This window comes from Centruroides sculpturatus, unplaced genomic scaffold (genome assembly GCF_000671375.1).
Source record: "Centruroides sculpturatus isolate CEXI.00-Female unplaced genomic scaffold, Cexi_2.0 scaffold745, whole genome shotgun sequence".
Lineage (NCBI taxonomy): Eukaryota > Metazoa > Arthropoda > Arachnida > Scorpiones > Buthidae > Centruroides > Centruroides sculpturatus.
Genome location: NW_019384870.1, coordinates 295,433 through 322,147, shown reverse-complemented (window position 1 = coordinate 322,147; position 26,715 = coordinate 295,433). Strand labels below are relative to the sequence as shown.

The window sequence follows — 26,715 nt, the reverse complement described above, 5'->3', positions numbered from 1 at the left end:
TATTTTATAAAATTAATTTATAACTTAATAATACAATATAAATAAGTAAATATTGACTTTCCTAAAGAAATATAGTTTATTAATATAGTATTAACATTTTTAAATGAGATAAAATAAAAGAGTACAAAATAAATTTCAAATTAAGAGTTAATAATTCTACATACTTTTTATATTAATAATGATTTTTTAAAATAAATATTTGTTTAATTTTAACAGGGACACTACTTCTACAAAAAGAAGGCGTGTTATTCCAGTTTGCAGAAAAAATACTAATGACGTATTATCATCATATTTTCCAAGTTCTTATAATAGAGAAGGTCAAGGTCAAAATCAAGACTCAGACCCTCTCCCAATAAAACCAAAAGATCCATATGAATTCAATGATGAATTTGATGAAGAAAGTCCTACATCTGTATTTCGTAACAGAGTAGATGTATTTGTAAAGGTAAATTAAGAATGATTTTAATTTTGAATTATATCTATTTTTTGCAATTAAATAATACTTCTCTTTAGAATAATACTGTTTATGTACTTGCTTATTGATTGTATTCATAACTTATTGTACTAGAGTCAATAATTAACTGTTGTCTTCTAACTTTTAACTTCAAGGCATTCTTTTTCTTACTTAAGAAAATTATTGCTGTTTTGTTAACCATTGACAAATAAAACATGCATTGGAAATGTCAATAAACTATTAAAGTAATATTAATGGTGGATGTAATTAATACTATAACAAAATATATTTTTATTAGCTTGTGTAGAAACTTTCCAAACAAATGTTCTGCATGTGTACCATACAGAGATGATTATTATATTTTAAATTTGTTTCTATTCCAATGAAGTTCTTTAAACAACTTGTTTCATTTTTGTGCTGAACTGATAATGATTAATAATTTTATAACTGAAGAAAGTTCGATTATACAAATTTAGAAGTAAGAAACCATAATATTGGAACCATTATTTACAGTTTATATTTATCATTTTGTTCTGAGTTTTTTTTTTAAATAATATATAATGAAACAGCTTAATGTTGTAATATATGAAAGAAAGAATAGCTATATGGAATACATCTTCAAGAAACGATTAAATTTTTTTGTTGCCTACAATTATTCAAGGAAATATTGCCAAATCTTTTTAATGGAGGAATCCAAAACATTTACATTATCAAAATTTTTTATTTGTTAACATCAAATGAGTTTTCTGCAAATGTTTTAGTGATCCTTAATATTTCATATTATTCAGTGATATCGCATTTTTTTCCTTTACTTTCTTTTCCACTCCTTTAATAACTGAAGGTAAACTTATTGTATGTTTCATATTTAAATATCATAAAAAACATTACTAAATACAGTGGAACCTCGGTATATGACCTTAATCCGTTCCTGATGTTTGGACTTATACCGAATAGGACATATACCAAACCAACCTTTCCCATAAGAAGTAATGTAAAAATGATTAATCCGTTCTCATGTAAAAAAAAAAAAAAAAGGCTGGCTTTTTACACCTCACTTTCCTGGCTAGTTCCAGCTTGATTTTTCATGAGATCAGCATGTATTTTTTTAGCTTTCTCGCAAATAATTGCTTCTGATACGCTGTCTCTAGCACACTGTTTTCCAGTTATCCAAAGCAAAAGCAATTTCTCAACATGATCTAATGTCTTTGATCTCTGTTTAGAAATTGATTTAACTCCTTTCTCAATGTTAGCAGATTTAATAATGTCTTTATTTTTCACGATTGTCGATATCTTCGTTCTCAGAATACGGTACACAACAGTTAAATCTCGAACGCGCATGCCACCTTCATATTTCTCAACAATCTCTTTTTTCAGTTCCATTGTGATACTAGTCACTTTTTATTTTTCTGATGCCTTTTTGCAATTTATGATTAATAAAAATAATAAAATTTTACTTACAAATTAAAATCAGAAGAAATTTAACAAAGTAATAAACCATGGCACCGCGAATGTCTAGTCTGGTCTAATACACCGATAGTGCTACTTGTTCATTGATGGCGCGTATAATTGAATTAAGTCATATACTGAACAAAAGTCGTATACCGAGCAAAATTTGTTTTGTCCAAACAGGACGTATTCCGAATTGGATGTATTCTAAAGCAGACGTATACCAAGGTACCACTGTAATTCTGATATCTAGATTCAATTGTCACTAAAACTATGAAATTCTTGATAATTTCAGAACACACAAATTTCAGGATATCCCAAAACACAAGTATTCATTAATCAGTAAATCTCATGCTAACTTTCCCTCTGAGTTTTTGAAAATATATTTGATATATTGTACCTTCCAATTTATACTGAAAAAGTTTTAAACTTTCATTTAAATTTAGTTTTCAAAGAAAATAAGTTAATAGTAAGTTTAATTTATCCAATGTGTTGAATTAATCAGATTAAACTGTATTCTTAAGAATAATAATTAATATTATTGAATATTTGTTTTAAATGCCTTATGAAAACATTTGTTTAAAATCCACAAAGTATTTTATTAATCTAGTACTTCAGTTTTTTCTTTAGTGTGTGTGTATAAAAGCCACCACTGATATATATATATATATAAGTATAATAAATTTTAAACAACTAGAACTAATATTATCTAAGTTATAGCCAAATTTATAGTTATGAACTATTACATCTATGATTCATTGGGTCACCTANTAATAGTATAAAATTTAATAGTATAAAAGTTCACTGTTCAACGAAAAGTATTCTTTATTTACAAAATTACATTGCATATTAACCAAAAAATTAATTGTATTTTCTTAAAGACATTTTACTTCATGCATTTAGTAACATAATATTTTCTTATATATTTTGTATTAATTTTATCCTTTTAATTTATTTTAGTTTATTGTCATTTTTAATGGGTTATGTTGTTATTATATATGGAGGAGGTTTTCCTTACTAATAAAATAAATGCCTTTAAATGAATAAGTGAAATGAATATTTATCACTTTTGTTGTCAAAGTTCAGAAATTGATTGAACCAATTTTTTCCAATTTATAACATTACAAATGCATTTAAGTTTTTCTTGACACAGTATTCCTTAAAACATTTAATTTTTTTTTTTTTTTTTGACATAGGGAATCATCTTTCATACTCATGGATATACTACAAATAATAATATATAAAACAAATATAATATATAAAAGTTTGTATGTCACAGATAAGCATTCTTATAAATTATTTTTAGAATGAAAAATCTCAGTATAATGAATATTAGTTTAATGAAATTTCTAGTATAATGAATTTATTTTGAATTTTCTGCTAATTCCTATTCATCTCTTATGTAAAAATGTTTTGATTTAACATAATAAAAATTTCATCTGTTATAGAAGAAAAGATTTATTATCAGAAAATCTATGAGGGTAGGCTGAAAAGTAATGCACACATGCTTGTAGAGCACAGATGAAATGATTTTCAGAAGTGCGCCAGGTGGCATATGGAAATAACATTCTCCCTCTATGTGCATGTTCAGTTTGAGGTTGTTGCGTTCATCTATATATATAAAAATGAATGTATGTCTGTGTGTCTGTCCTATGTCCTTCATGCATTACCACACCGTTTATCCGATTGCCGTGAAACTTTGGGAAGTTGTTTAATATACTCCAGCGAAGGTTTGTGGCATAGTATGATTGCCATGAAACTTTAGAAAGTTTTTTAATTCACTCCCTCAAAGTACATTTATCCTACGATAGATGGCGCGCATTTACACGAGCATTCGAGCAGTGTGTTCGATCGATTTCAAATTGTAAAGACCATTTTTTCCTTTCAAAAAATATCTCTATATATGCATTTGTTATTTACGATATTTGTAATAATTTTTGTTTAATCACTTTATTTCAACTTTTTTTTACTAATTACGTATTCACTCGAGCTTCGTTAAAACCTTAACTGTACCCCGAAGAACAACCTAAGTTGTAGGAAGAAATTCGCGTATTTTACCGATCTAGGTATCCCCCTTTTCCAAATTTTAATATTGACTCAAAATAATTTAAAAAGACAAATTACAATAAAACGGTTTATTATCCAACTATCAGAAATTACACAACACGCCAAAGAAGAGAGGAAGGAGCAATTAAATAATGAAAATTATAAAGGATTTTAAAAATATATATAAAAATGAGGAATATCGCACTTCTGACAATCGCTGCGAGTGGGTTAAATTTGGAGAATCCGTGCTTTTCGCATGGACAACTGTATGTGGCCAGCTCACGCGTCGGAAAACCTTCCGATTTATTTGTGTACGCACCAGACGGAAAAACAAAAAAATATCGTATATCCACAAGCACTCCAATAAATAAATAGAATTGAAACGACACTTTGAAATATTTTTCCGATGAAAATGAATAATAATAATAAGTTTCAATAAAAATGATAAAATGAAAATTTAATTTTATCATAATGAGTTTGCTTGAATTTCGTTTCTTCTGAGATCGCAGCAATGTGCGACGGGTAAGCTAGTTCAGTATATTTTGAGAAGTGGAAATATGGAGACGTATTCTAGTGCTATGTCAGCACGAGTTAAACAGCGTGCTGTTATCAAATTTTTAACTGCTGAAAAAGTGACTCCTACTGAGATTCATCGTCATTTAAAGGCTGTTTATGGTGACAATGTTGTTGATAGGTTACTGTAAATCGATGGATAATAAAATTTTGTGGTTGCAAGCCTGGAAAAGCCATAATTGTTGATGAAAGCGCAGCGGATGTCCGATCATTGCCACAGACAATTACCGTTGCCCCTCGTTGCAATGTTTAATTCTTCTCACTACATAACAGACTCTAAAACACCTCCGATGTTGGGTTTGTCTTGTTAGAGGCAGCCTGGCACCAATAATCTTGTAACATGATAATGCTTGTCACCTCACACGCAACTGGAGAGGCTCTGTGAAACCTGAAGTTTGAACTGATTCTACACCTCCTTATTCCCCGATCTTGCGCCTTGCGGTTTTTATTGTTTTCCTCTACTTGAGACCTCAAGGGTGATCATTATACCTCAGATGATGAGGTGAAGGCAGCTGTCAAGTCCTGGATTCGAGAAAAGTCTGAAGAATTTTTCAGTGACAGAATGAAAAAACTTGTTACACATTGGGAGAAATGTGTTGGCCTTAACGGTGACTATGTTGAAAAATAAATACAGTGAAAACTGCTTAGGCGACCACTTGCATTCAATGGGCATCTGTCAAAACAGGCAAAAATTTCTGGCACCAAATAGTTTATCCATAGAGTCTTTGTATAAGTTACCTGTATTAAACGACCACCTGTGTAACGTGACCACGGGCATCGATTTTTGGTCCGAAACAACATACGACAACTGTAATGAGCAACCACTTTCACAAATATATCTGATCTAAACTATTGTTCAACAACATCTCCCTGTCCTAATATAATGAATTAGTCTAAACTCTTGTTCGAACCCACTTCGGGCACCTCTCCCACCCTTGAAATTAGGTGCAGGTGTTAATGAATTAGTCTAGCAACAAAGGAAATTCATTTCATTTTGTTCCAAATTGTCTGAAAAATGAAAGAAATACAAAGTTAGAAGAAATGTTGTTAGAAGATTGTGTTAAAGTTATCACAACAGCAATTAGTGGTGAAGTTTAACTGTGGGAAAACGAAATTTATTTTACTGTAGACCTACAGTATTTTCCTTGGGAGTATAAAATATTGTACACAATACAATTAATCAGCTGATCTCATCGTTTGTTAAAATTTATTTTTATTTATTTATTTATTTTGAAGCTCATATACAGTACATGTGCGATAAATAGTTTTTGTATCAATCTACCTTATTTCCATGATATTTTTAGAAAAATAATATCCATGTAATTTTTGCACGTAAAATATTCAAAAAACAATAAACACATTAATACAAAAATCAGTTTTACAGGCAACCTTCATTTTTCGATTCCTCAGTGACAATTGCGGAATGTAATGAAATTATATAATGAGAAAAAAATAATAAAACGAGTTTTATTATTAATTAATAATTTTTCTTATTGTACTTAAGAAAATATTAAATGTTAAAAAATACAGTATTTTTAAAGTTAAAATAAGATTAAACTAACAAACACCAAAACCAGTCATTGAGAGATACAGTGTGCTTGTATATCAATGACGTAATACACGTAACTGAGGAGCGAACGAAAACAACCGAGTTGAATTAATTAAGTCGGGGGGAAAAAGTGTGCATTATAATCGAGAAAATGCGACTATTGTATTAATCTTTAAAATATTGATATTAAATCTGTCTTATAAAATCACGACTCCTATAAATTGAGTTATCCGATAAGAATAAAATACAATACCAATATAGCTCTATCGTTGAAAAAATTCACTTATTTTTGCTCACCTCGGGTTTTGCGTAGTAGAAATGGCTAAAAAGTGCGCAAAATACATACGGAAATACGGTATTACAACACCATCTGTATTGGACAACCACCTGTCTAAAAGACCACTTTTTGAAGGTACTGTGGGTGGTCGCCATAGACAGGTTTTACTGTATATGATTTTGAAGCTTAAAAATTGTACTTTAATGTACTTTTTACCCAATCTTGTTATTTGTTTTTGTTTGTGTTCTACAGGCATGTGTGCATTATTTTTCAGCCTACCCATGTATAAATGCATAAATTATTTACTTTTCATAATCAATGAATACTGTTTTATTACATTGAACAATTTGGTAACCTAACTTTAATGTCTAGTTCAGCTGGCAAAACTAATTTCAATCCTTTATTTCAGCTTCTCTTATTTATGATGCTATTGCTGTACAGTTATTTCTTTTATGGTTACAAGTGATAATGAAGACAAACAAAAAAAGTGAAAGCAATTTTCTTTGGAACAGAAGAAAAAATATAAGATATACAAAACAGGGATTAAAAAAGCTGCTGCTAAATGGTGTGAAATTAGCTCTGACACTTTTTACATTTCTTAAAAAATTGCAAAAAAAGAATTGTAAAAAATATAGATTTGGAAGACCCAAGATCAAAGAAGAAAAGATTTCCTACTGAAGACAACAAAATTGTATATAAGAGGTTTGTTAATGCAAGCTTTAAGAATATACCGGTAAATAATCTTATGCTTTGTGAATGTGCATAGTCTTTATCATTTGGCTTTAATGATTTCTAGGGAAGTACCGGTTGGCTACATAGATTCAGGAAACAATATAATATTAACTATAAAACAGTTTGTAGCAAATAAAATGATACACCATATGATGTTGCAGCACATAGATCAGTAGTTGAGTGATATTGTCTGAGAATACTCCTCAGAAGATACATTCAGTGCTGATGAGACAGACATCTTTGTTTTATAAATTGATGCCTAACAAAACTCTTGTATTCAAAGGCAAACATTGAAAACTTTCACCATTAATTATTAGGAAATAAAAAAAGTTACAATGCTTCAAAAACATGTGCAATTTTTCATGTGAATATTGACATAATACAAAATTTTGGATGAAGAGCTGCATTTTCTATGATTGGATTCTATTATTACACAACTTATGAAAATAGGATAGAGGAAGGTACTGCTATTTATTAATTGTTGAATACACAAAAGTCTTCTGAAAAATATTGGACATACATTGTTCTCTTCAAATCACACTTTCATTTTGCAACTTTTTTTCGATCAAGGAATAATAAAGGCAGTTAAAATGCACTGTTCAAACATGGCTAGTGTAAAGAATACTGGCTAATGTTACAGTAGACTTTGACTTTTGAATGACATTCAAAATGCTGACATTAATGTTCTGCTCAGCCTGGAAGTTGCTAACCATACAATGGCAATATCTAACTGTTTTTCTAAAGCAGGTATTGTTGTGACAATCAGTAAAGAAACTGAAGATAAAGATTATGATATGGATACTTTAAAACCACCGAGAACATTTATGCAAAAAATTAAACATGTTGAAAGAATTAGTTAAAGATGACACTTATATTGAAGAAAAGTGAGTAACAAAGATATTGTGGCAGAACATGATTCTAAAGATGATTATGAACAAAAAGAGGAAGATGAATTTGCAGATGAATCTAAGATTACAATTTTGGATGCAGTCAACATGGCATGACTTCATTTCCTCATGAAAGAAAAATTCATATTTGATGGCACACTAGGATGCTGTAATATAGTACATGATTTTATTGAAATAAGTTTGGTTAAACAACACAAACAAAGTTTACAAACTTCTTTCAGCAGAAAATAATGGCTCTGGGCACCAGTAATAATAATAGAGAAGCAGCTTCCAACTATTAGTAATACTGTATTTTAACTGTTTCTTTATAGTATTTCTGATAACTAATAGAGAATAATAAATATATATTCTCTATTTAAATTTTTTATTTTGAAAGTGTGTGAAATTTTGATTTTAATAAAAAGTAAGTTAATAGATAGGTTACATTTCTAAAAACTTATTACTTCAAAATGTAGGTATTTTTTATTGTGAATAAATTTTATCATCATTTTCATTTTTGACTGTGCTTCAATACAAAACGACTTCCAACTACTTAACACTGCGTTGAATAATAACAATCCACAAAACCTTTTTTTACAAGTGTTATGTCCTTAGTAAACTCCATGAACACTTTCAACCTCCACCGAGGTCTGCTTCAGGTAGTGACTGACTATGTTTCCTCCTGACCGTCATAACGATGTCGCCAGAGATGTAAATAATGCACAACTATTTACATCTCTGGCGACATCATTACGACGATCAGGAGGAAACACAGTCAGTCACCACTTGAAACAGACCTTGGTGGAGGTCGAAAGCTTCAATACAACAAAATTTCACCGTAATGAAAATAATTTGATGATCCATTTCTTTATTCCAACAATTCACTATCTTAATTAAGAAATACAAAGAGGAAAAATACCGTCACAGCACATATACCTCTGATAAATCATTTTGTTCTTAATTTTTCTTTATTGGTGAAATCATAAACTTCAACAGTACTTATTTCTGTGAGCAGGAAACAGATCTGAATAAAATAGTTTGACTGCAGACAAATCTCCAATAAAATGAAACCTGTCCAATATTTGAGTCACTGTGATATTATCCTTTAGCCACAAACCATTAATTTCACACACATTTACTATACTTCATTTTGAGGTAGGGCCCTTTAATAGTTGATTTTATAAACAGTTTTAGTAAATTCCCAATGTCTATAAATGTTTCCAAACATTGAAAATTAATTCTTTCTTTTTATACAATGGGTTCATTCTTGTTTTGAAATTATATCTAGTTATTGAAATTTTGTCTAGTCTTTGAAAACCTCTGCTTTTCGGTTTTATCCAAAACTAATGATTTTTGTTAATAGAGAAAAAAAATGAAGTAAACAAAAGTTCTAGAAAAAAAATATTCTCAATTTTTTATTACAAGATGCATCCTTTTTCAGAATTAGTTTCAACTGATAGACATAACAATAGATGTAAAAGGCATTGAGGTATTTTTGCTTGATGAGTGCTTTAATGCCTTCTATTTTTCCACTCATAACTGATGCTTCATCATAGTGTTGGCAATTAATTAATTTATAGGAATGGCAAAATGATCAGTCTTATGTATTTAACTGTTACTATGTCATCTGCCACGTAACCCTCTAGTTTAGTAAATTTATAAAAGTTGTTCAAAAATTTTTCTTTCAGAAATATATCAAAATATTGTAACACACTGTTGTTGATTAAGCAAGTTGTTTCATCAGCTTTAATTGTAACAAAATCTTATTTTCTTGTCATTTCTTATTTAAATTGTCTTTTACAGATTTGTAATCTAACATAGCCTCTAAGACAGGGGTGCCCAACCTTTTTAGCAGGTGGGCCAAATTTCAGAAATATTTCCTGCCAGGCCATGTACCTAATATATTTTACCAATACTTAATACGTTAATTAACAAAAAAAAACAAAAAACAAAAACAAAAAAACTTTAATTAACAAAAAAAAAAAAAAAAACAAGCATCCTACAGCTTCAACCACATTGTTGCTTCCCAGTAGGTAAGATCGTGGTCAAACACTTGCCTGGTGTAATGTAAAAAAAACACAAAAAAAATAGGTATATTTATTTTTTTTGAAGAAAATAAAACATAACTGAGACATACATATTTATTAGACAATTTTAAAATATTTAAAAGTGAGACATATGACTTTGTTTTACAGAAATAAGTACATCAAAATTGATCTCAACTGATGTTGTCACTACACGCAAACAGTTTTCCAAATGAACATCAGTAATTCGTGTTCTCACTTGTGATTTGATGTACTTCATGCGACTAAAAAGTTGTTCACATGCATAAGTGTTTCTAAATAGCGAAACCATTGACAGAGCATGTTTGTAAAATGCAGGATATTTATCTTTTTCCAAATACATTTTATAGAACTCTTCCAAACCAACTTGATGGAATGTCTCCTTTAACTGTGTATCACAACACATTTCACAATGTTCCATTTGTAATCTTCCTGGAAATAAATTCTCGTCTACCGCAAATGGCATTGCAGATGCACGAAAAAGCACATGATGTTTTTTAAAATCCTGAAATTGGTTTTTAAATTCAAGATTTAAGTGAGATATCAAAGAAGCATATTTATCCGCCACCTCCTGTGTGATGTCTGGTTGCAATGACAATGTAGGAAAGTGAGTAAAGTTTTTTATCCTCAACTGTTGTTCCCAAAGACCAAGTTTCATTTGAAATGCAGAAATATGATCATACATCTTATTAATTAATTGATCGTTCCCTTGTAGACAAGTATTAACATAATTTAGGTGGCTAGTTATATCAACCAGAAATGCAAAGTTGTAAACCCACTCTTTGTCTTCAAACTCTGGGATACTTTTTGACTTTCTTGCAAAAAATGCTTATTTCTTGCTGCAAATCAACCACTCTTTTCAACATTTTGGCACGGGTCAGCCATCTTACTTCTACATAAAATGTAACGTCGACATAATCTGAGTCCAATGACTTCAGAAATTCTTGGAACTGATGGTGATTCAACCTGTTCGACTTGATAAAGATCACTATTTTGACGACCACTTTCATGACATGGTCCATTTTGAGGGACTGAGCATAAATTCTCTTGATGAATAATGCAATGAAAATTTAGCATTGAAATATTACTGACTTTGAAGGCCTCATTTTCAATCAATTTTACTAAACCTTCGTGTTTCCCAATCATTGCTGGAGCACCATCAATTAAGTTGTAACGAAAAGCGATTCAATGTTGATGTAACTGCCTCTAACAAATCTCGTGACTTAGTAGTGTCCTTAAGTGGATACAGTGCCACTAATTCTTCTGTCTTTTTAAAATGGATATAAGCACCTCTGATAAAAATTGCCAATTGGGCAGTATCTGCTATATCTGTGCTTTCATCCAATCCTAGAGCATAAAATATAAACTTGGATGCTCAACTTTTCAAATTATCTTTAATATGCTTTCCAATGGCATCCACATTCCTAGTAATAGTCTGACGAGACAGACTTATTTTTGAGAAATCCTTCTTTTCTGGACACAGAATTTCAGCGATGCCCTCTAAACATTCCTTAACCATTTCATCATCTGACTATGGCTTTGATTTTTTTACTAGTATCATGGCTACTGCACAACTAGCTTTTATATAGCATGTTGACTCTGAACCCATTCTAGTAAATATCTTTTGTTGTACAGAAAATTATTTTTAAGTCATCTACTTGGTCTTGTTGAAATTGCCACACAGGTACACCTTTGCACAGGTAGCCCTCGGTTTACGCCGCTACGCAATTTGCTGTTTTGTAGTGTAATTCCCCAATTTTCCCTATACCAGACTGATTTTCGTTTCAGTGTTGACGTATTTACTGAGCCACAACTTGTACATTCGTTAAAACAAAGATTTTTATTGAATATATTTAGTTTTTCTGTTTAATATTATTGGTTATATATACATTTGCATTAAATTAATATTAAAATACTAAATGTTTAGGTACCCATGAGTCAAGTTATGAAACTTAATAGTCCAATAAATGGCGTCTGAATCCATAGCGCCAATGAATGTATCCTGTATCAGTTCATTCAGGAAAACACCTTACAACGCAGTAGCACTTCCGGTGATCATAAACTATCGTTAGTGAGACAAATCTACTTCTCGTTAGCCAGACAATACTTTTTTTTTTTAGCTAGATGATATCTATCTCTCCTTAGCCACCTTGAATTTTCCCGCTCAAACTTACCTTATACATGTGCTACAGCGACCGGTGGTCAAACCAATTAGTGTCTCCACTTGTCTGTAGCTCTACGTTGGGTTAATGTATCCTTTCAACTATGGAAAGTTTGACGGATGAACTTTGTGGATTAGACAATGATTGGGAGCGAAGTACAAATGTAAAAAGAAGCATCATCGCATTCATTCGACCATATTCTGAAATTCTCAATGAAAGAAAACAAAAATGTAAAGAATTAAAGATGGATACTTTTTTCTGAAAAATGTAAGAGATCCGAAAATAAAATTTTTTAATAAAAACATTTCACTTTACTGTATTTTATGATAAAATACATTTTAAAATTTTAAAATTTATATGTATTTTGCATTATATTGTATTGATAAACAAAATTATTTGCTTATTTTTCACTTATGTAGAACCTAACCTTATACCTCACTGTAAATATGGGTTTGTTTTACACCAATTCAATTTGCGCTGGCTTTTGTAGGAACAGAACTGCAGCGTCAATCGAAGACTACCTGTACTTATCAAACTTATTTGCATGTTTAGTCTTGTAGTGCCGTTTGATATTATACTCTTTCAAAACAGAAACAGATTCATTGCATATCAAGCATATGGGTTTTGTTTTAATTTCCATGAAAAAATAGTTTATAGTCCACCTATCTTGAAAATTTCTTAATTCTTCTGTGATTCTTCTCTTCTTTGTCCAATGTCTTTACTAGTTGGCGCCATGTTATGTCTTTGTTTTGAACTGAAAACATTTTTGTCTGTTGTGTGTCACCCTGAGTTGAATTTTTGTCATTGCCTAAAGAAAATTTTCCATTTTTTAATTTAAATTACATAAATAAAACGTTTCAGGGTTTACTTACTTATAGAATCAATATGGTAGACAGGCTACTTGGTTAAAGTAGTGTGAACTGTTATTATAAATATGATAAAATATGTATTTTAACATTGATCGCAAAATCTTTCCAGGTGCAGTGGCAATAATAAAACAAAACTACAGAATAATACAGAACTTTGTCAAGCTGGACTGAAAGTAGTTATGAGTATGAGTCCAATAGCATTATGAGCTTCCCAAAAATGCCGAAGACCACAGAACATATATATCTGAAGTTGAAGTCTCATATTAAATTTTATCAACACCTAGCGTCGGACAAAAAACTAAGTAACCTTGAGTGTCAAATAGCAGGATATTTGAAATAGCTAAAATCTATGAACTTTTCCAAAAATGCGAGATATTTCAAATTTCTCTTAACTATAATTTAAAAATACATGATATGAATAACTCATGACGTAATGTTCTTTTGGTAATATGTACAATAAAGTTAACATTTATGTTCATTCGACCCAGTTCCGCTGGCCACAACATGACTCCCAGCGGGTCACATGCGGCTTATGGACCTCGTATTGGTCATCCCTGCTTTAAGACCTTATTTTGAATCGTCTTTGAGGTTCTTTTAAATGAATTCATAAAATTGAATCTAATTCAGATATGAAGTTAAGTAAATCTCAAAATATGCTTTAATTCTGTGATGTATTACTTTTATCTTGTCCGTACAGTGTTAATTCAAAATCTTCACAGAACTTAGATATATATTACATTTAATAATGTGTATTATCTTTTCATTATAAGTGCTAATGTTTTCAAGATACACACCATTTAATTGTTTATGAATATCATCTTTATAGTCAGTATTTTAAGTAAGTTTTAGATAGCTCTACCTAAAATTTAGTTGACTAAATTATATGGGTAACTTGTATGTTTTACATGTTACATGACACAGAACTCATTGTTTAATTAAGAGAGTTTGAAATTGTTATCTGTAATGTGATTAACTAGAACAGGAGTAGGCAATCCTCATCCCATATGTCAAATGTGACACATTGACAATTTTTTTCTGACACTCAACCTTGGACTTGCCTTAAAAAATAAATATTTGACATCTTTGCCAAGTTGTATATTTTAACTTAATAGAATATAATTTTATTTAGTAGAGCAGTACTAAATAAAAATGCAATAAAGAAAAGAAACACTATTAACTGTTGTAGTAATAATAAGTAATAAAAAATTAAACAAATATCCTATTTCCAATACATTTATCACTGACTTGTAAGCATCTTGCCAATTTAGCAGATTTTCTGCTAAATTGTTTACTTTCCTATAGCATTATCTAGCTGCTAGATCAAATAGTAATGTGCTCCGAAAAGTTTCAGTTGGCACATGATTTCTGGCATGCACACTTAAAAAGATTGCCCATCCTTGGCTAGAACAGTCAAGTCAGAGTTGCCAGGAAAAACAGATTCAGGATTACTGTATTATAAAAATTATTGAAATAAATAATTTTCCTTGTTTATTTATATTATATACATTAATAAAAATGATCAAATAATTTTATTTTGGGAAGCATGTGCTTCTGTGCTTCTTGGCAGAAGCCACTAATGATATACATATCATTGTCAGTAGCTGACTAGAAAGGATGACTAATTAGTCTAATAAAATGATTACAGGCAATTATTTTATTTTATTTTTTTGAAGCACTGAAAAAAAATTTTTCACAAGACTTTCTTCAGATGAAAGAAAAAAGATATTGGCTGAAATATTTTTAGTAATTACCATTAAATAAATCTCAAATGAAATAAAGTGTAAAAATTAGAAAATGAAACTTTTTGAGAGGAGTTTTAAAAAGAAAATAATTTGTTATCCACATAAATGCATGAGAGAGAAATTTTATTTATTTGTATTTAATGTCATGTAAAGCTTGAATATAACCAAAAACTGTAATTTCAACTTCTATTGTAATTGACAGAAAAGAAATTGCTGAAATAAATGATTTCATTATTGTAATAATCTAATTTGAAGAATTTTTATATATATTTCCTGTTTTATTAACAGGAAGAGGAGAAACCAAAGGATTCTGTAATGCCACCAACTCCTGAAGCTCAAGCACCACCTCCAACTACACAAGACATTCCTAAACAAAACTTTATTACTGAGCAGTTAAGTGTAGCATCTCCTCCCACTCCAAGAAACCAAGTTTCAAGTTTTACTCGAGAACAAGATTTACAAGTGACTGGGACTTACAGAGATCTTGAACAGATTTTTGATACTTCATCATCTGATGACAATGATGATATGGTAAGATAAAAAAAAATTTTTTGTGAATAAATTAGTAAATTTAATTATAAAAAAAAAAATAGACAAAATTCTAAAATTATATAATGTAATTACCATAATTTGTACTGATAATCTATTGGTGCTGTTTGTGTTTGAAAGTGGGTGCATGTTGTTTGTAATTTAACTCACAATTACAAACTTGTTAAATAGTTTTTCTTTCATCTAAAGCCAACAATTATATCTTTAGAGAATGTTAAAAATACTTCACATGCTGCAGAAATTCATTTATCATTGCAGCTTTTCCCAAAAAACACTAAAGACATGTATAAGTATATTTTTTCTTTAGTTCTCCTTCATTTCTTTTTTTGTGCATCAGTCTATTCTTTCATTGATATTCCTACTTGAACTTTTATTTTAAAATCTGATAATTATTCAATAATTTTTTTTTCTACTCTATATAATAACTATCACAGAACTATTTAGAAAGTAAGTGATTGACCTTGAAACTTGTGTGAATGGATTTCATTGTCATTAAATTTTTTGTATATAATTTGTTATAGTTTATTTTGGTGTAACACTATTATCATCAGATAAAAGTTTAAGAGCACTGTCTATCGGTGTTAATAAAGTAAGACTTTATTCATGCCGATAGACAGTGCTCTTAAACTTTTATCTGATAACAATTATCTGATATGACAAAATAATTATTTCTTTTACACTATTATAATATATTTACAGTCTCTAAAGAAAAATGAGCTTTTCAAAGTCATTTTTGATGATCAGTTAGTCAGTATTGATGACAATTAAGAAACATGACTTAGTAATTGAAATGCTAGTGTTCTATAAAGCTCTTTTCATTTGCTATAAAGTGAATTTTAAAGGTTAAAATAATTATATGTTTAAGACTTTTATTTAAAAATCATTAAAAGAAAGAAAATAGTTCCAGCTTAACTGTATAATGTAATGTCATTATCATCATTTTTCCAGAATATTTGGCATTCATAATTATTTTTAAGATATATAAAAACATTAAATAAACAAAACAAATAGTTTTATTGTTTTGGTGGAATTTAGTATTTTCAACATTTACAAAATTTAGGGTTTTTTTTTTATATTCTGTTTATCCTATTTCACTTATTTTATAATTAAATTTAAAATGAATGGTTAGTAGAAGTGAAATAGAAAAAACAACATTTTAATGTTTGAGATGTACCTTCTAAACTGCATCAATAAGCAGTTTAGAAGGAACTGTACATGCTAAGTAACATGCTTTCAGTAACCTCTTCAGAGATGCAAATTACATGAAGATTTTATGCGTTTTAGCAATTTTTGATTTTGTGTACATTAATACAGGGTTATCTATATAGTGGTTATCTGAACAAAATTATGGTAATCAATTGAAAGATGCAGTTATAGTTAATTATTGTTGAATAATTTTAATTGTACAAATTATTTTTTTATAAATTAAATTAAAAAATTTTAAATATTTTTATTACAGTTTCCACCTCCTTCAACACCCAGTTCAACAAAAATGGCAAATACACCAGAAGAACCCTTCTCAGGAAAAGCAAATAAAAATAGTACAAGTTGCACAGGAATTCTTGGTAAGTTAATAAATCATTATTTATATTGTATACTTTATTCAATTTAATTATATTAATATAAAAATTGTATCACATATCATTCAAGAATTATATGTATGTGAAAAATCTCTATATAATTTTAATTTGTTTGAAAAAAGTTTTATAACACTTACCTAAAAATGTTTAAATAAACTTTACTAAATATGAATATTAATTTATAACAAAGAAAACACAGTAACAATCTTAAGGGCTAAAGTTTGAAAGCAATGACAACGATACCTGGTTGATGGGAAAGTTAGTACAAATTTTTCTTTTTTGTGCTATCAGTTTTCATTAAAGTAAACCTTATGAAAAGCACTTCATAATTTGAAAATTTTAATATTCTAAAATTCATGGACAAATTTGAGACAACATGCATGCTTACTTGAATTTTTAAAAAATATATATTAAATAGCAAAGTTTACACTGAGGCCAATACTCCACTAGCATAAAAGTTTTTATGGCGATAAAAACTTTTAATCATGTGACCTATTTGCATTTGCATCTGGATTGCAGTGGAGGTCCGGCTAGCAAAGTTTTTACGGCGATGGTACTATCGACAGTTGTATATGTGATATATCAATATAAAGACAGTGATTATATTCTATGAGCTTTTTCTGTACTATAATTACAAATGTAGTAAAAATAATATCTTTACTTTCATATATTAACTTTTATTATTGTATTATTAATTAAGGTAATATACAGAACTTATAAGCTTAACTTTTTTTTATTATATACGCCTCTAAATTGATGTATTTTCCTTTGGCTGTCCATATTGCATGTTTTAGGCATCCATTATTATAATCTGGATACTTCTTGTCGTAGATACATGAATACTTTCGGATGTTTTCGATAAATCTTTTCAGATGTATTCTAGAGTAGCCATGAAGAAACATATACAAAAGCTTGTTTTCCACCATTTTTGCACCGTGTCACAATGACCTAGATTTCACTGACTTCTGATTGGTAGATGCTACCATTTTACGGCTGTATTCACGTTGAAAGTTGAACACTGCTCAACTTGTTTTTACGCTGGTTTTACGACCTGCTCAGGCGTAAAATATCATGGTCACGTGATTAAGTGCTTTTATGGCAAGGGGTTTTATGCATGTTTTTACACTAGTGGAGTCTCGGCCTTACAAATTGTCTAATTTTGTATGGAGGATTTCCAAAACTGTATTGGAGTGAAACTGGAAGTTGTGTTGTACAGGGGATATTTCCAATTTTCAAACCGTGTTGTACAGAGATACCTGTACTAAAATTCACCTTGTATGAAAAATACCAGTTTTACTGATTGTTTCATTGTAACATAATTTTTATATTTTATTTGAAAATTAATTTATTGCTGATTACCTCTGTTTATTTATTTTGCTTTCAGCTTGAATTCACTCAAAATTGTTAAGTTCTAACTTATGATTTTGATTATTTTCCAAACCCTTGTAATTAATTTAAATGGTCTTAAACAAAATTAAATGTATTTAATTTTTAGCAAGCAATTTCCAGTGGATTGTAACAAATAAACAATTTAATGTTTTCAAAAAAGAAAATGTAATAAAATGAAAACTACTGTCACTGATCATATACCACTGACTTCAGCATCTTAAATACTGCCATCAGATCCACCACACATGTATTGCTTTCATGCTTTGTGATAAGTTCCTTTTTTACCTCAGTCATCGATATTATAACCTTCCTTTTAGACTACATTGCTCCCACACATACCTCGAATGCTTGATTAACAAGTGAAGATTATATTGGGTTGAACAGTAGAAAGTTTTTGCATTTTTTTAACATCTGGCATTATTTAACATAGATATATGATATAATCATAACACTTAAATATATTATTGCCAACATGAGATTGTATTGTAAGCTTGTTACTTCACATTTTGTTTGAATAAACTCAAGTTGAAATGTCTTCAGGTAAAAATCAGTTGTATTATGCTTTATGCATTTCGGTAAGGATATAATGTCATACAAACAGTAAAAAAAATTTTTTTAATTGTAATTTATCTAGGGAAGATGCTGCTAAACTTCAAGTTTGTCAAATGTGGTTTAAAAAGTTCCATTTGGGAAATTTTGAACTAAATTATACAAAACATAGGGAGCATCCAAAAACTGTCAACAAAGAAAAATTGCAGGAAGAAAATGTTAAAATTTGATGAACAACACGCAATATATATATATAAGCAAAAAAGCACATTGAAAACATATGAATGTAATGCAAGAGCAACAGACAACTTGGGCGCACAACAGATTGAGTTTTTGCTTCGAGCAAATTTTTTGACTGCATGTGCAGTTCAAACTCTAAAGTGAAATTTTTGTCAAATGTAATGTTTGACGTTAGTCATTTAAATTACGACAACAATAAATTTAGAATTATAACCCTGAATATAATTTTTACTTAAATCTAATGTAAGTATCAAATTATGTATAAGAATATTGATGATTTTTATCATGAAATATTAAATTATCAAAAGATGATAATTTACAAGGTTCTACCAAATATTTGGCCATGGCAATCAGTTTTTACATGGACATATAATTTCCTTTAGTTTAGAGAAATTTTACTTAAATTTTATAATTAACGAAATGTATATTTACAATAATTTCTCAAGTAACACTTCTTTAATCATACTCAAAATAAAATCAGTAGATTATTTTTACCAGAAGAGATTTTAAGAATAAAAGTGATGATGATATATGTTTTTAGCAGGTGGGTCAAATTTCAGAAATATTTCCTGCCAGGCCATGTACCTAATATATTTTACCAATACTTAATACTTTAATTAACTAAGTTTAAATTAATTTCTTTTAATTTAAACAGAAATCAGTATCAAACTATGCCTCCATCAGAAAATGAGAGAATGATGTTTCCTGTTGAGTCAACCTTAGATCAAAGAAACTTGTCATCAAATTATGATTTACAGTCACCTGCCTCCAGTGCCTCTTCATATCTGAATAAGCATTTGAATTCTATTGATAATAGTAGCACTATATCTGCCATACCTGAAGCCCACAGTTTACTTGTTAATTTAGTTTTGTCAGATTCAATGCTCAATCTCTTTAAAGACCATAACNCAATTTGTTTACTCGATGGCAGTACACTTTCGAATCAATTGTTAAATTGTCTGGTAAAGCTCAAAAAAAAAAATTTCCTTAAAAGCCCACCAAAGAGAACATCTCTCTTTAAGAACACGTGGAACCCATATATCAAGCTTTGAAACGAAACAAATTTGTTTCAAGTAATCATAAACAGTTCAATTTGACAAATTTAATCTCTTAGTGATTTCACGTGTTGTTATTTGGCAGTTTGCTTCAATCAGTATCTTTATTTTGTTTTCATTGGCTTCAACTGGCCATCCAGAACATGGTGCATCTTCAATATTGAAATTGCCAGAACGAAATTTTGTAAACCAGTTTTGGCACTATCATTCTGTCAATACATCTCCATACATGTCACACAATTTTTTTCTCGCTTGAACAGCATTCTTATCTTTTCAGCAATAAAAGAGCAAAATATGCTGAAAATGCTGTTTTCGATCTTCCATATTTGAAGGGACACAAAAAATAAACAATTGCACAAAATCAAATAAAATTTTTTACAAATAAGCCTTAAAATGCTAGCTGTCAAAATATATAATGTTAATACGGTTTAGAATGAAAATGGCAGGAAAAATACGACTAATCCATCTAGTGGTAAGAAAAATAAAATTACTTTCCAAACCCAATAGAATCATATTTGTTTAGACAATATATTTGAACTGTTTGACTTACTAAGAACTGGAATGTTTTATAATTATATATTTCAATAGCTCTTCATATACTAGAAATAAATTGTGTTATATACAGTGGTGCCTCGTATAACGTACTTAATCCGTTCCAAGTGCACGTTCGTTAAGTGAAAAGTCCGTTATGCGAAACGCATTTTCCCATAGAAATACATGTTAAAACATATAATTCGTTCCGGAGCATAAAATAACCGTACCATAAAAAAATGAAAATGGAGCAGTCACCAATTATGCCGGGTAGTCAGATGTTGTGAGGAGGTGGGGGAACACTTTTTTCACACATTCATACAGATACAGATTTTTTCACATTGCAGAGGGTCTCTTTTTATTGTTTTTTAATCAGAGTCAGATTTAGAAGAGGCTACCGGAGCTTGCAGAGTCAACTCTTCTTGTTCCATCCTTTGTTTTTTGACAGCTGGCTTCTTGAAAAACATGTCCAAGGTGGTCTGTTTCTCTCTCTTCTTCAACACCTGTCGGAAATGACGGGCAAGGGTGTCATTGTAGATATCACTGATCCTGTTGGCCTCAGCTCTGTTTGGATAATGAGTTTTGGTAAACTTTTTAACCTCTCCCCATTTGACAAGGAAGTTTTTGTCAACTTTCACTCCTTCTGATGATTTATTGCTTTGTTTCGATTGAAATCACCTTTCTGTTTTTTTAGAAGCCATGATTTGCACAACACTTGAATAAATGTAAATACCTCCCCTGCACTGAGGTGATGTACTATACATAATAAACAAGAGAGCAAGACGAATCCCAATGGGAGCTCTGTACTTCAGATATACTAATAATATATTCTAATAATACTATTATAAAAATAGCAGATTGTCATTGGCAACGGCAAACGAGTGGAAACATCATTTGCACTTGTTCGCAGAAAGTCCGTTGTTCGAAGCCAGTCTGTTGCTCGAGTCACGTAACGGCCAAACAGAAAGTCCGTTGTTTGAAGCCAGTCCGTTGCTCGAGTCACGTAACGGCCAAACAGAAAGTCCGTTGCTCGAGTCACGTAACGGCCAAACAGAAAGTCCGTTGTTTGAAGCCAGTCCGTTGCTCGAGTCACGTAACGGCCAAACAGAAAGTCTGTTGTTTGCAGCGTCTGTTATTCGAGACGTACATTATACGAGGCACCATTGTATGTGATTAATGAATAAAATTGTGTATCTTAGACCTATTTGGTATATTTAAGAAAATTCATACTGTTTTATTAGAAAAATGTTTTTGATTCTGTTTTTGAATAATATGATAAAATCTAATCTAGGTACAGCAGAATTGACTCGCATGTTTCCAACACCGCCATCTTTAGAACATAATGCTGCTCCATCACCATCTGGACCTTTAGGAGGGACTGATATGACTGTTTTGGACAGTGCAGATTCCTATGCATATAGAGATAGATCAGATATTTATCCAGATACTTATGGAAGTCCCAATATTGAACCAGTTAAGGTAAGTAATTAATGTTAAAATTTGTTTTAGATTTTAGACAAATTAGTTTTTATAGGTTTACTTACTATATGCTCATTACGAAGTTACACACCTAGATAGAATTGTGCAATTATTGCAAGATTCTGCATTCAATTATGTATCAGACAGGCAAGCAAATTGATATAGTTGTGACCCAATTGCAACCTGGGTAATTCCACCAGAATTTTTTAAAATCACTTCCTCACTGTTTTATAAAAAGACTTGCAGAGGTTTACTGTATTTAGAATTTTCAGTTTATCTGTTGTTTGAAGGTCTCTAAATGCCAAACATGTCTATAAGATGCAGTTAATGACATTATGCACAGCTGATGGAGTTTGAGAAAGATCTCATCATCATGCTGAGGGAAGGAAAAAGTGTTTGGAATAGTGGATACATCAAGGCATATGTATTACTTAGCAAGTTCTGGACAACACAAATGTATCAGTAAAAAAGATTATTGTCTTTTGTGCTTGTCTAATTGTGAAACAAATATAAATTGCTGAAATAGAGAACTGCAGTCTTGCATATAGATAGTCTGCTTCTTATTTGTATAATCAGAAGATTCTCTAACTTGTAAAGATAAGTCATTCTTGTTAGGCTTTACTGTGAAGAAGAATGGAGCATACACTCAATGAACATTCATTGTTTAGAAGACATTGATTTTTGGACTGTGTGAAATCCGTGAATTTAATGTAGTTGTCGGGGGAAAAATGTAAACAACTCCGATAGAAAAAAATGCTCCTTGTGAGAATTAGATCAGAGGTCACTGTTTATGATAACAATTAGATGGGAAAGTTGACACATTGGTGTCAAGAATGCACTGTTATTGTCAGCATTTGACAATCATGTGACTCCCCACGACAGTCAGATAAAAGCGTGAGCCCCGGAAGCTCAGCGTCATTCAAAAGAAGTTATACTTGTCAATGTATGCATCTCGTCTCCTGGATCTCCATAGAACAGACTCGAACGGATGAAAGGAGAAGATATCGATAGAAGACAGATTGCGGATTTGAACTTTCATACTTATTGCCATACTACAGTTCTACGCTGGACTACAATTTCTACGAACCATTCGACGCATACCATTCATTTCCTCATAGAGGTATTTTTATTAGAGCATTGTGAACTTTCTCTCGCTCCAAGAGTAGGCTTAGCTGCTAAGAGCCGCCCCTTTGTATATTTGTCTAATATTTAATCGCATTTAACCTACTTTCTTAACCTTAATTATTCAATAAATGCTTTGTTTATTTGTTAAACCTGTCTCCTGTCTTTGAAAGGACACCTGCCAACTTGCTCACCTCCCTCACCACTCGATAAAAAGCCATCTGAAATGACAATGTGGGCAGTCTTTACAGACTGTTGCCAAGTAAGTGGTCAGTAGGGATTTAACCCTTGACCCATGATATCTCATAATTTGGTGTCAGGGTTGGGGTGAAGCCAACCCCCAGGCTTTCGACAGGTCCGTAGTAGACAGTGTTTGTTGAAAACAAGTTTGTCCACTGAAGACGGGTTCCTTCCGAGGAGACAAATTTAGACGATTCTAGCATATATTAGCATCAGCATGGAAGGAGAAAACCCTAAGGCAGTTTTAGGTAACATAGGAAGTTTTATTCCTTTATTACCTGCATTTTCTGTCGATGCGGCAGGACTTAGAGTATCCGAATTTTTCGACTCGCTAGGAGACATAGCAAAGCCAGCAGCATGGAAAAAAGTGCAAATGTTGGTGGTAGCCAAGTTGAAACTTACAAGTATAGCTCTGGAATTTGTCCAAAAGGACTGGTGGATCAGTGTGGAAGATTATGATGAGTTCAAGTGGATCATGCTAGAGTGATTCAAACAAGTGCTTTTCCCCATTCGATAAAATAGATTCTATGCTTGCATACAGGGCCTGGATGAGGATGTCCAAATGTACGCTGTGTGCTTGCAAGCCCTTGCCACCAAAATTGAAATTCCCCAAGAGGGAGCAGATACAGCAGAAACCACAATAATCAAGTGATACAAGCCAAAGAGTTAGATGAATGCCTGAAAGCTCAGTTTCTGAATGGCATAGATCTTAAAAGCAGACAATGCGTCATGTCATGAGAGCTGGAGACGTTTGATACCACTCTCAAAGCTACAATTGGTGAGGAGATGATAGAGAGTCTGACAGTACAACCCCAGTGCTACTATCAGACCTATAAGAGAAGGTCATCCAATGATTGGGAAACATTAACTGCCACTATTGAAGAACTTTGAACTTGATTGGATAAATTATCAAGCAAGTCATCCTCGCCTAGAAAGGACCAGCCATACAGAAGAAGCAATTATCATCCGACTTCCTACCCTCACCAATGACGAAATAGGCCATCCGCTCATATCCAGTGCGTATACACTGGCGAGCTAGATTCCACCTCTGAGGATGAGGAGATGGAATGGAAAAATAGGACTAATGTCTCTACCTGAGAAGAGTAACTCAGTAATTCTATGTTACATTAACAATCTTCCGGTCAAGGTTACTATTGATCCAGAAGCCAATGAAATGATAATATCGAATGAGGTTGCAAATAAGATAAAAGGTAAAGCACCCGGATCACTCTCTTTTTGGTGGAATCACTTTTGTTTGTTGATTTGGGGAGAATCACTTTGTCTTCAGGGGAAAATCCTTATCATTTGACTTGATGAGAAAATTTCTTCTGTCTTAGTGGGGAGAATTGCTCTCTGTCCTTGAATTCAGGCTTCCTAAAGATTTTGCATTCCCAATCAGACGTTCTAGTTGGTCGTTATCTCCATCACTTTGTCTTCAGGGGAAAATCCTTATCATTTGACTTGATGAGAAAATTTCTTCTGTCTTAGTGGGGAGAATTGCTCTCTGTGCTTGAATTCAGGCTTCCTAAAGATTTTGCATTCCCAATCAGACGTTCTAGTTGGTCGTTATCTCCATCCTCTACCTTTTTGATTGATCCCTAGTTTGTTGCCAGGGCTATTTGAGACAGAATTCAGAGATTGGAAACTGGATGAAAATGTTTTTTGAATTTGTTGTGAATCCATCTGTAATTCAGAGTCAAGCATTTTTAACTTAGTTGTAAATATTACCAACTACACTCACAACATTTGGTTTTATTATACATTCTATCTTCCCATTTTTGCAATTTTTGGAGAAAATGGTCAAATTCTCAATCTGCTCTTTGTCAAGTTATTTTATCTACTAAGAGCATTTTATAGAAACAACTTTTTCCTTTAAAACAGATTTTCAAGTCGTCAGTGTCAGACTCTGGTCGAGACCTCACATATGTAATTTTGAAACAGTCTGTTTTATTTACAATCATCAGTCTTACATTTTTAATAGTTAAATTTCAATAATAAAAACTGAAATTGAAGTAAGTTATTTGTTATGAATCAAAATTCACATTTCACATGTACATTTTATTATCAATAATGCGTAATTTTTGTTATATAATATACAGTGACTCCAGTTTACCAGGCTTTTTTAAAATTTTATTATAAGCATTTGGGTTGCAGAACTATTACAAACAAATATATTGGGTCACGTGAGCAAAAAATTTGAGAAATGCTGAACTGTATGACTAAGACATAATTGGTGGCTTTAGACAAAAGAAATATTCGTTGAATTTGTAATTATGAATTAAAATCAGCAGATAACCTGTGTTCACTTTCAAATAAACTTTTAAGTACACTTAACACATGAAATTGCAAATATTTTGTGTTTATTTTTAATGATATTCTATAAATATTTATTCTTAGCTAATAAAGATATCTCATATTACTATATTCTGGTTGATTAAATAATAGTAAAAATAACCTATAAATTAATTTTATTCTTATTATTTTTTCTTCCATTAAATACATATTAGAGATTTTTTTAATTTTAAAAAACCTTGAGTTTCCACAGTATGCGGAATGTCAGAAAATAAATAATGATATAATTTAATTTTATGACATGTTTATTGCTTTGCAGTATAACAAGTTATTTATTATTATTCTAATTAGCACATTGATTAAGAATTTATTATTTAAATGACTGAATATTACAAAGAATATTTAACTTATTATTGTCAATTATAGGACTGGTCATATGTATTTAAGCCAGCAGTACAGCAAAAATTTGTTGGCTCTAAAAGATATTCACCAATTTTAATACTGCCAAGCAGCCATTTGCCTCCTATATCATTATCATCGGAATGTATTTATAAAATATCGTGGCAACAGCATCCGATGACCACTCCTGTTTCGACAGGTATATGTGGACCTGGTAATTTAACAACACCTGCAGACAGGCATCCAAATCCAGTGTAAGGATTATTTAATTTTTCTCTCATTATTTTTTGTAAATTAAAAATATATAATAAATTAACTAATACTCATTTTAATATTTTGATTAATAGATATGTTGACCATATGAAAAGTGTTTGTAGAAATGAAGGCCAAATTTCAACAGCATGGATGTTAAAGTGTAAAAGGTAATAATGATATTGAAATCATTAAAAATAAAAATAAAATACTTTAATTAACTAAGTTTAAATTAATT

At 30.8% G+C, this 26,715-nt stretch overlaps 1 protein-coding gene across 1 annotated transcript in view; it reads left to right on the top strand.

Annotated features, from left to right (window-relative positions):
• LOC111630884 (mediator of RNA polymerase II transcription subunit 13-like) overlaps nucleotides 1-26,715 on the top strand; it is a 145,816-nt gene that overhangs the window by 84,479 nt on the left and 34,622 nt on the right. The window contains exons 11-16 of the mRNA XM_023375043.1: nucleotides 217-445; nucleotides 15,089-15,331; nucleotides 16,809-16,914; nucleotides 21,985-22,172; nucleotides 26,253-26,479; nucleotides 26,573-26,647. Of these exons, the coding sequence (XP_023230811.1) occupies nucleotides 217-445; nucleotides 15,089-15,331; nucleotides 16,809-16,914; nucleotides 21,985-22,172; nucleotides 26,253-26,479; nucleotides 26,573-26,647 (1,068 nt within the window). The remainder of the gene's footprint in view (nucleotides 1-216; nucleotides 446-15,088; nucleotides 15,332-16,808; nucleotides 16,915-21,984; nucleotides 22,173-26,252; nucleotides 26,480-26,572; nucleotides 26,648-26,715) is intronic.